The sequence below is a fragment of the Silene latifolia genome, unplaced genomic scaffold (assembly GCF_048544455.1).
Source record: "Silene latifolia isolate original U9 population unplaced genomic scaffold, ASM4854445v1 scaffold_85, whole genome shotgun sequence".
Lineage (NCBI taxonomy): Eukaryota > Viridiplantae > Streptophyta > Magnoliopsida > Caryophyllales > Caryophyllaceae > Silene > Silene latifolia.
In genome coordinates this window covers 328,368-339,713 of record NW_027413762.1, presented here as the reverse complement: position 1 = coordinate 339,713, position 11,346 = coordinate 328,368, and the positions used below count along the sequence as shown (strand labels likewise).

At 43.6% G+C, this 11,346-nt stretch overlaps 1 protein-coding gene across 1 annotated transcript; it reads left to right on the top strand.

The window, feature by feature from the left end:
- The first annotated feature begins 822 nt into the window (after positions 1–822).
- On the top strand, positions 823–1,626 carry LOC141640494 (uncharacterized). The gene has a single exon (XM_074449274.1). The coding sequence runs from the start codon at positions 823–825 to the stop codon at positions 1,624–1,626; it is 804 nt and encodes a 267-aa protein (XP_074305375.1).
- The last annotated feature ends 9,720 nt before the right edge of the window (positions 1,627–11,346 follow it).

Here is an 11,346-nt window from a genome sequence, read left to right as displayed (position 1 = left end):
CTCTGCATTAGTTGAACTCCTACATCCCCTTAAGGCGAATATTTATAGATGAGTGAGTGTCGGGAATTGATTCGTTAATTGCCATTGGATGATGAGAAGTTTCTTGCTTTGATTTTTACCTATATGTTGTAACAAGTTCACTATTACATCATTGTTGTTGTTCGGAGCATTGTTGTGTTGTTGTCCAGCTCGACTGCTATTCTCCCACTATCAAAGGCTATGGCCATTGATACGTCTGTCATCCTTTTGCGGCTTTGTGCTGACGGTTAGGTGATTGCCGCAAGCCTGTTCTTAGACAAACAGAAAGGTATATTGAAGATACATTGCTAAACTCGGTCTTGCAAAGTTGTTCATGATGAAGGTGGTCTTTGATATAGCTAGACGTTGTTTCTTTGAAGAGTGAAACATACAAATATTTCGATTTCATATGTAATGTACTTGTATCCAGTTTAACTTAATTATAGTTATCAGTTAATAACAATATGACACTCCATATTTCATTATTGTCCAAATTTCTTGAAGTGAGTTAGTATCATCAAGATTACTTTAAGTGAGTTTATATGAATTATAAACCATGATTTACAAAAAATAAAAAAAAAACAATGAAGAGAGATAAAGTTAGTGAGAGGAAGCTCTAAAATTATTAACCTAGAAGTTTGAACAAACAGCATGACGGCTATGAAAGTTACGCAAAATTGATTTTCTCCCTTAAATTCTGCACCTAAATCATCACAAAAAATTATCAAACACACTGTAATAAGGTCAGATGAAGCTACTAGTTCAAAATCTGGAGGAAAAGGTGGTAACTTTCGTGGACCAACAATGGAGGATGCGCGAAAAACACGTTCACTCAGGGAGATGGAGGGTATCCCTATCCTTGATCTTGCTGAAGCTGATGAAAGTCTGAAAAATGATGGGTGGTTACTTCGAAGAGGTGGTCGAGATGTCCCGGTGATGGCAAAAATCAATGAAGAGAAAGAATTGGTCGATCTTTTACAATTTACTACCGAGGACATCAAAATAGAGGTACAGTTTTGGAACAATTCTGTATACTGTTATATCTTGGGTGCCAACCCACCTTGGGATGTTATTGAGGGCTTTGTTTACCGTGTATGGGATGAATTTGGCTTTGATAGAGTCTCGTTCTTAGATAATGGGATTTTCATAGTCAGGTTTACCAAATTTCAGAGTAGAGAAGCTCTATTGAACTCAGGTTATTACCTTTTTGAGAACAAACCTGTGATTATTAAACCATGGGATGTGGACATGGACTTGGTAAAGGAAAAAGTGGATGTTGTACCTGTGTTGGTTAGATTATCTGGAATCTCTCTGAAATTTTGGGGAAATTGCTTGCCTAGAATTGCGGGTTTAGTTGGTAAGTACGTGAAGATGGATGGGGCACCTGCAGAGAAGATCAGGTTAAGCTATGCTCGAGTTATGGTGGAATTACAGATGGATCAGAAATTGCCTGAGAAGGTGTATTTCTTAGATGAAAATGGTCAGCTGGTTATGGTGCCTGTTGAGTATGAATGGAAGCCCATATCCTGTACAAGTTGTAAAGGAATGGATCATGACAGTAATCAATGCAGAAAATTTGCTCTCAAAAGTGGTGGTAAGCAGGGATAGGCTCCTATATCTAAATCAGAAGCTCCGGTTACTCAGATATGGAGACCTATTCAGAAAACCCAGGTTGTTTCTGATCCCACCCCATCCTCTATTTACTCATGATATCTTTCCTCCTCTATCTAGAGATAGACCTACTCCAGTTGTTAAGTCTACACCTGCTAAACAAATTATGAGGTTGAATAGGAAATCTGGGATTGTGGGAGTGAGACTGTCTGGGAAATTTGAACAATACACTTTTATGGATGCGTTAAACAACACTACTACTCCTGGAGGTAGAGTAGTTGAGAGTGGGAAGGATCCTCCTGGTATTAGTGTCAATGCATAGCATTGGCTTTTGGAATGTTAGGGGTCTTAATTACCTGAATAAGCAGAAGGTGGTTAAATGGTTTACAATCATGGGATTGGTCTTTTTGGATTACTAGAAACTAAACTTAAACCTTGTATGTTACTTATGAAAGAGACCTCTATTTGTGATGGATGAGTGTATCCACTAACTGCAGTTGGCATAAAGGAGGAAGAATATGGATATTTTGGAAACCTCATTGTTTTGATATACAATTTTTAGATTATAGTGCTCAATATGTTCATATGCTTGTTCATTCCAAGACTAATGGGAAGACATTTTACCAGACTGTGATCTATGCTTTCAATGGTCTTAATGAAAGAATTGAGTTATGGAATTTCCTAAAGAAGGTGGCTACAAATTGCACTGATCCCTGGCTTTGGTCGGGGGATTTAAATACTGTTCTGTCTCTCCAGTAGAGAGATTATGAGGCAATACTACTGAGGCAGAGATGGAACATTTTCAAGAATGTGTGTCTGTAGATAACCAGTATTTGTCGAGTCTCCGACAAACACCCGATGATTATCGGACTACAATATGCTTAGGAATCGCATAATTTAATCGACAGTTTTGTACAACTATACGTCGAAAAACTCAAAACGATTTCAAAAACAAAACATTTCAAAACATTTCAAAAGTACCTGGAGTGTTTAATGCACGACGACGGGGTCGCAATGACACTAACTAGAGTCAAAACCGACACCGGACCAAAAACCGACTCAAAGTTCAATTCCGACTCCAACAATGAGTCAAACCGAGTCAAACACAAAAAACAAACTTCTCAAAACTTCCATGTTAAGTATTCCCGGAATGCTTGAATGGTCAAGCACAAATCATGTCATCCAAAACCTAGGATAGAACAAATCATGATTTCAATTGCGTGATAGTGGCAAGACAGCTCAAAGACCCGTGAAATGGCTCGCGCCTCTTCGAGTAGCCCATGCAGCCACGTCGCTTAAAACACACACAACCACCCATTTTTATATAAATACCTCTCAAATGCCACCATTTGAAGGTACGCGAGTGTCCGCCCCTCATTTCTCCCTTAAAATTCTTGATTCGACTTCTTAAGTCACAAACCGACACGTATTTTCGACATACCGATCGAAAATACAAGCCATACACATTGTTTGGTACCGTCATCGTGCATTAAATCACGTGACCGATCATCTCGACCAACTACACCATCACTAAACTTAAACACAAAACACTCTTTACATTGCTAAAATGGTTTTCAACCGAGTTTTCCGACCAAACAAGTTGATACACTTTCGTCGATTTCTCGTCTCAAGCCTAGCATGTAAGTACGAGGGTATAAAAATCCTCTTCTTTCATGTTTTTCATTTGTTTTATGACTATAACATGCTAAAACATGCATAACATGATTCAAATATAGGCTAGATGAGCCATAACCGGATTTTGGCCGGACACATGGACTACTTGCGTTGTAGGAGGGCTCGCGCCTCAATACCCTCTCAGGCCTTAATCCAGCCGTGTTTGCTCTCAGATTTCCTTTTTTTATTACATTTTCTTATTTGCAATCGGTTTTTACCATTTCAAATATTTCAAATCATTCTCATGATAAACTTTTAACCATGAAACATTTTCACCCTTGGTTCCTCATACCATGACGGTTTAATCCGTGTTCCGGTGATAATATTTGATTAATTACATTTTAATAGGTATTTTAAAACCTTTTATTTTATTTCTTTACATTTCAAAGACAAACATATTAGTCATAAATACAAAATCATCCTTGGTTCCACATACCATGTCGGTTTTTAACCCGAATACGATGATAAACATTGACTAATTACAAACAAATGAACTTAAAACAATTAGTTCATAATCATTTTCAAAACTATTCATGTCAAGCTTGCAAAACTGAACCCGACATCAAATATTGTCAATACGATGATGATTATTCAAGTCTCGTTCCTCATATTGACACAAAAGCGGTCTAAACAACCTTTTCAAACTAAGACGGGTTCAAACACCCCTTTACAAACCGTTTTACAAACGATTTTAAACAGGTAGAAGTCATCCCTTTGGATTGTTGGCTGTCCGCGCCTAAACAGGCCAACTATTTTCCAATTTTCAAACCAGGACAAGCCTGTTTGCATCGCCTGATGGCTCGCGCCTCATTAGGCTACCTGATGCAGACCCTGCTTCCCTTCCAACACTTGTCTAGGACGATCCCGACTTCGGTTAACCCGAATAAAGCACGGATCAGATGACAAATCTACCCCTTTACATTGTATTTGCAAAATGCCTTTTTAAGACAAATGGATCACATTATGTAGCATAAACCTAACTCGGTAAATGGATGTTTAATTTCCGTCTTGCATGCAAATCAAAATTAAATCCAACTTGACATCAATTACTTGATATTTGGATAAACAACCGACATAGAAAGCTCACATGTTAGGTTCAAACTTGTGGATGCGCATTCATGCATTTACCCGTTTTTATCAAATTTTACATTTGACCAACCAAGATCGATCAGTAGAGGCCGCCACCGCGGGCGGGATTGGGTGTCCGATTAAAGGGCTTCCCAACACATACCTTCACCTCTTACTCAGAAACTTTGGATAGTGGACGACCTTATCCAGGGCGAACGAGAGTCATTCTAGAGATATGATGCTAAAGAGGGACGACTCCTTATCTTTAGTACCTATGTCAAACACCGCTTTTTGCCTTGGTTGAACTAGGTATAAAGTGGATTCGAACGGGTTTCAAGCATCCCACAAATGCTTGGTGGCGACTCCGAACATCTCTTGCATCGTTTCAAGACCCTTGCCAAGACGAAACCGACCGATCTAAAACGATCTGGTCGAAAGCATTTTTTTTTACGCCGCCGAGCGTGGCTTTCAAAATACCGCTGCATGTCCCACAGATCGGTTGGTCGTGCAGGTGGCCCATGTCCACAGATTGGCGACTCCACTCGGGAGTACTAGGACACTTGTGTCTTTGTGATCCCTAGATGGTGAGACTCGAACGAGGTCTTGGTTGAAATGCATTAATTGATATTACGGTCATAAGTCAGGTTCCTTGTCTGGGCCCACAACCTAACCCTTTTCAACTAATTGGCTCGTCCCGTCGGCGTGAGTTTTCTCATCCCCGCGTTTCGAATCTCGATTGAGTCAAGCATACCGTTGACGTTACACATTTCTGTTTCGTCAAAGGGCTTTTATTTCCTTCGCGCACGAGGCTAGGGCACCCTCCTTACACATTTTTTTGGATTGGTATCCCTCTCGAAAATCAGGGTTTGATCGCTTGGTGTGTAACCCACCCTTTTAAGCCAAAACCCGTGTCAGCATTATGCATAATATAATGAAATTGCTAGTGCTTATGTGTTATGTGATCATAAGTCCTTCCGTGTCATTTCAAACTTTCAAAAACACCTTTTGCGCCGTTATAATGGCCATTTCAAACCTCGGTCTTTCATCGACCGTCGCATTTCAAAAAGCACGCCTTTTTAGGCCGTGGTAATGACGATTTTCAAAACCTGGTTTTCTACAACCGTTTCAAAAAGCACGCCTTTCTAGGCCGTCGTAATGACGATTTTCAAACCTGGTTTTCTACAACCATTTTAAAAAAGCACGCCTTTCTAGGCCGTCGTAATGACGATTTTCAAACTTGGTTTTCTACCAACCATTTCAAAAAACACCTTTTTACGCCGTTATAATCGCCGCGTTAAGACACGGATTTTAACCCGTCTCGTGCCGACACAATGGCTCTTTCAAAACCCGAAAATGGCACACACCCCTTTTTCGAGACTTTTTCAAATACCGAGGACCATACACCGTCCCCGAGACCTTTTCAAACCTTTCAAAACTCGGTTTTCAAAACATACAACTTTGAATTTCAAAAATCGTCTTTGGAAACAACACATTGTTTTCAGAGCCGCCTCAACTCAAACTCAAACCGTCTTTTGAAAACAAACTTAAGACAACCTTTTCAACTGACCGACTTTCGAGGATCCTTATTCTTCGGAAGACGTCCACAAAGCGAAAAACGGATCTTTTTGGAAATCTCTATTTTCGAAAACTTCAGTCCACCATTACAATTCCGCCTCGTGTCTATCGAGTCGAAGCAAGCGTACTTATGGGTATTTACTTATGAGTCGTCTCACTTCGAGACTCGTTCAACGGCATCACGCCATTACGTTGGACGCGAGTCAAAGTCCGGTTAACACAGTCACATCTTAAATCGAGTCAGCACCAAGGCACCACACACGGTCACCCTCGTCTTGTTGAGTCTAATTTGTTTTTCCGTCTCTCGTGTTGTCTGCGTTTATTCGTTAAACCGTGTCGGATTGCGATGTAACGTGAGCCATTTTCTGTCTCAAAGCCATGGCCTCGTCTTCAGCTTCGTCCAACAACAACGATGACAACAGAGATCCCACGATTGCTCAGCTAGCAAGCCTGCTCACCGCCCTTAAGGTCACCCTGGACCGTGTCGAGACTCGTATCGACACCCTGGAAAACAAGGAAACCGGAGAACACAACACTCCACCTTTGACTGAAACCGAGAAAAGGCTCAAGCTCTTGGAAGAACAACTCCTTGCTCGCGGTAACAATATCCATCTTGAGAGCAATCGAAGATTCGAAACCGTTGGGGATCAACTACCCGACAGCTTTACCTTGACTGATGTACCCAAGTTCAAGGGAGTGGAGGACCCACTCAACCACATTCGAGCCTTCAAGGATTACATGTCCATCAAGGGGGTCAAACAAGAACTCTTCTTCTGGATCTTTCCATCATCCCTGGAACCGATTCCCCCCCAATGGTACTATTCCCTCGACCCCAAGAACCTTACTACTTGGGACGAAGTCGCCGTTGAATTTGCTAAACAGCACGCCGACAACGTCGAAATCCAAGCCAACACTCGCACCCTTGAGGTCCTGAATCAGAATGATAAGGAAGGATTCACAAAATTCCTAACCCGTTGGAAAAGGGTAAGCACTCAATTGGTCAGTAAACCGAGTAAATCAACTCTGGTGGAGAAGTTTGTCAACGACCTCCGCGCAGTCTATGCCAACCTGATGAGATATCAAAACATCAAAACATTCCAGGACCTACAAATCCTCGGAACCCGCATTGAAGACGACCTCCGCAAGGGTGTCCGAGCCAAAACCACCGGTAAAGGCTACCAGGGATCTACATCAACTGGATATCGCCCCTATGGTCAGACAAACAAAATCGATGAGGTCAACCTCCTCGAACCAACCACAAAGAAAACTTAACGTCCTCAAAGGGTATTCACAAACTTAGGGACAACCTATGCAAGTGTCCTAAAAAGGCTCATGGACTAAGGAAAACTACAGCCAATCAGGCCCACTCCGGAACCGTCCGAGGCCAAGAAAACCCGTTTCTGGAATCCCAATGCCTACTGCCAGTACCACCAGGGTAAAGCACGCCATCCAAGATATGATCGAGAAAAGAGAACTACCTTTACCTCCACCCACCAAACCAAATAACAAAACGAACCCCTTGGGAATCCATGCCATCTCTGATGATGAGCCAACCTTGGACTGCTCACACCTCATCCTGCCAATTGATGACGAGGTGAATGCCTTGGAAAAGGATACCCCGGACGGGATATTCGTATTCAGCGTTGTAACCATGCTCACCATGTTCCAACAGGTTTAAGAAGCCATAGCCAGTCTCTTAGAAAGGATTACCCGACTTAAGGACGCCTATCACCGGTTGATTTTAAACCCACCAACACCGACACCACGTCCAAGGGAGGGTCCTCCAAGCACCCACAACTCCCTTCACCAGAAAGGATTGCTCCCGCGACCATTCTGGCATGCACCCCGCAATAATCAATCCCGTAATAATCAACCTCACAATAATCAACCCCACAAAAACTACCCCCACAAAAACTTCCTCTACAAAAACTATCCGCAGAGGAATACCACTCAAAGGTACGCCCGCGATCCCGAAATAAAAGGTATTTGGAGAGACGACGCAGAGGACATCTACGTTGTTCCGGGAAAGGGGAAACAAGCAAAAGAGATTGTTCACCTTACCCGTTCCGGACGCCCCTATCAAAACCCGAACAATTAAACAGTCGTTCCAACAACGAATGGCCAAATTATCCCGGACGTGGACACTCAACCCAAGGTTCCCGAAAACTCGATCCTTAAACAACTGCAAAAGGCGAAGGCCAAAATTTGAATTTGGCAACTGATTGCTACATCCTTTCGAACATCGGTAGGCTTTGTTACAAGCCCTGGGAAAGTTGACAGTTCCCTCTACCTCCTCTCCTGAAGAAGTGGTAGCACACATGACAGGCGATGTCCCCGACCTAAGCAACCCGATCATCTTCTCTGACGAAGATATCCCTCCATTCAAAGCAAACCATAACCTGGCCTTATACATCACGGTATAATGCCTCAAGAAAAATGTGCCTATGGTTCTAGTGTGGTCGATATCGACGCCTCTTTCAAAACGCTTCTAGGATGCCCCTGGATTCACGCCGCCAAGGCCCTCACCTCAACCCTCCATCGAAAAATTAGGGTCCCTTTCAACGGGAAAACAATCACAATTCCTGCATCCTCGATCAAGGCAATCATGAAGAAGGGAATAGCCTCTCAGGTCATTGAAGAGGACGATAGCGACATGTGGGGATTCCAAGATGTGAATGGCCCAACCGATGAATCAGCATCCTTTGATTGTGACCCGTTCTCTAACCTCACAGTCAACCGCATTTTGATGCGCCAGGGTTATTTCCCGGGTCTACCTCTCAATCCGCTTAAGTGCACCTTGCCTCCCTTGAAACAGGCCAAGGTCCCCAACATCCCCTTCGGGCTAGGCTATGAGCCAACCATTGAAGACATCCAGGAGATGAACCTCCTAATACGGAAGCGCAAAAAGCACGGAGTCATGCTCCGTCCTGACCATCTGACTCTCAACAGGTACTTCATCCCCGAGGGAGGATCCGAGCTCTACCACAGCTTTCCTGAGCCAATTTATGATTCCATAGCCAAGGTTAAACACCCGGGGTGTAGAAGTCTTTCAAGACTTCTAATTCCCCGACAACACCAAAACTGCATCGACCAAATCTGAGTCGACCCCATGCCTGGACGGACAAGCCGTCAGTCTCCTCTTCGAAGAAGACAACATCAAGCACCTCGGCTATGAGGACATCATCAACATTTCTTTAAAGGATAACTAGTTCAATCCCACTGCCTTAATCTCTGATACTGACCCAGAGGAAACTACACAAGGCTGGAGGAAAACTGTCAAGTTGACCGATCGTCAAGCCTGCATTCTCAAGATTACAACTGAAGAAGGCTCTATGTTCAAAGAGGGAAGTGAATATGAGAAAGAGTCTTTGTCCGAGTCTGGGTCAGAGTCTGTCTTAGCTCCTAGCATTCCTGATGTCCCAGTCAAAGTCCCCTTTCCACTGTTTTATCACAAACTTGTGGCTGCCTCAGAGGCTGAGTCAACTAGGGTCATCCCCACTCCCGCGGAGGGTAGCAACTTGGAGCTTGTTCCAGGGGCCACCTCATCTGCCGTGTCGCCTCTGACTGCCTATGAGATGTCTGTCCTATCCGAGCTTTTCGCTCAAGTCGACTTAATGAACGATAAGTTTACTTATGACTCATCTCAATTTAACTGCAATGTAATTTTGAACGAATATGAGGAATTTGACTTGAGTGACTACCCATCTCACCTAGCCAAAGAACTTGACAAACGGGAAGAGAAGACCCCCATCATTGAGGAAACCGAACCTATTAACGTAGGGACCGACAATACACCTCAAGAACTTAGGATAGGGACCACCTTTGACCCCTCCGAAAGACAGTAGTTCATGGACCTCCTACATGAATACAAGGACGTATTTGCATGGTCCTACAAAGGCATGCCTGGGATCAATAGGGAGATTGCAGAGCACAAGATACACATCAAACCCGGAGCTAAACCCGTGAAACAAAAGTTGCACCATATGCGCTCCGAATGGGGCAGAAAAATCAAGGAAGAGCTACACAAATAGTTCAAAGCCAGATTCATCAAAGTGTCCGAATAATCTGATTGGGTGGCCAACATAGTTCCCGTACCCACGAAAGACGGGAGAATGCGGATTTGCGTCGACTTCAGAGACCTAAACAAAACAAGTTCAAAAGACGACTTCCCTCTGCTACATATTGACATCTTCATGGATAACACCGTCGAGCACGCCCTATTATCATTCATGGACGGGTATGCTGGGTACAACCATATCAAAATGGCCTATGAAGACATGCACATGACTGCATTCACTACACAGTGGGGTACATATTGCTACACTGTCATGCCCTTCAGCGTGATCAACGCCGGAGCAACCTACCAAAGAACCGCTACCACTCTCCTACATGACATGATGCACAAGGAAGTGGAAGTATATATCGATGACATGATCGTCACGACCACATCAGCGCGCTCCGGAAGTTCTTCGCTCGCCTTCGGAAATACAACATGAGACTAAATCCTCAGAAGTGTGCATTCGGGTTTACCTCCGGAAAACTCCTGGGACACGTCGTCAGCAAGAGGGGTATCGAGATTGATCTTACCAAAATCAAGGCTCTTAAACAAATGCCTCGGCCTAAGAACGAGAAGGAGATGATTTCTCGGTCAAGTCCAATACATCAGCCGCTTCATAGCCAAGCTCACTATGATTTGGGAATCGATCTTCGAGAAGCTTCGCGCCTCCGATCACACCGATTGGGATGACGACTGTCAAAAGGCCTTCGACAGGATAAAGGAAATCCTATCCAAACCTCCTGTCCTCATGCCACCTCAACAAGGAATTCCCTTATCTCTATAATTGACTGTCACCGACACAGCCATGGGAGCAATGCTGGCATAAACAGTCGACGGCGAAGAACGAGCCATCTACTACATCAGCAAAAAGTTCATCGAGTACGAGACAAGGTACACCCAACTGGAAAAAACATGCCTTGCCCTGGTCTGGTCAACAGAGAAGCTGCGACATTATATGCTCAGCTACACGGTTCACATCTAATCCAAGATGAACCCGGTCAAATACATCTTCAAAAAACCGGTACTAAACAGAAGACTGTCTAAATGGACACTCATGCTATCCGAATTTGACCTCAAATTCATACCCCTCATGGTTATCAAGGGAAGGGCTGTCGTTGATTTTCTAGCAGAAAACCCCGTCAACGAGGATACAACCGACCGACACATGGTCACTTCCTGTCAAAGACATCCTTTGTGCGAACACCGACGCTTGAGACCTATACTTCGACGGTGCATCAAACCTTAGAAGCTTTTGGGTACGAATCCTTCTAATATCACCGGAAGGGGAACATGTTCCGATCTCAGTCAAGCTAGACTTCGTCGTCACCAACAATGCTGCCGAA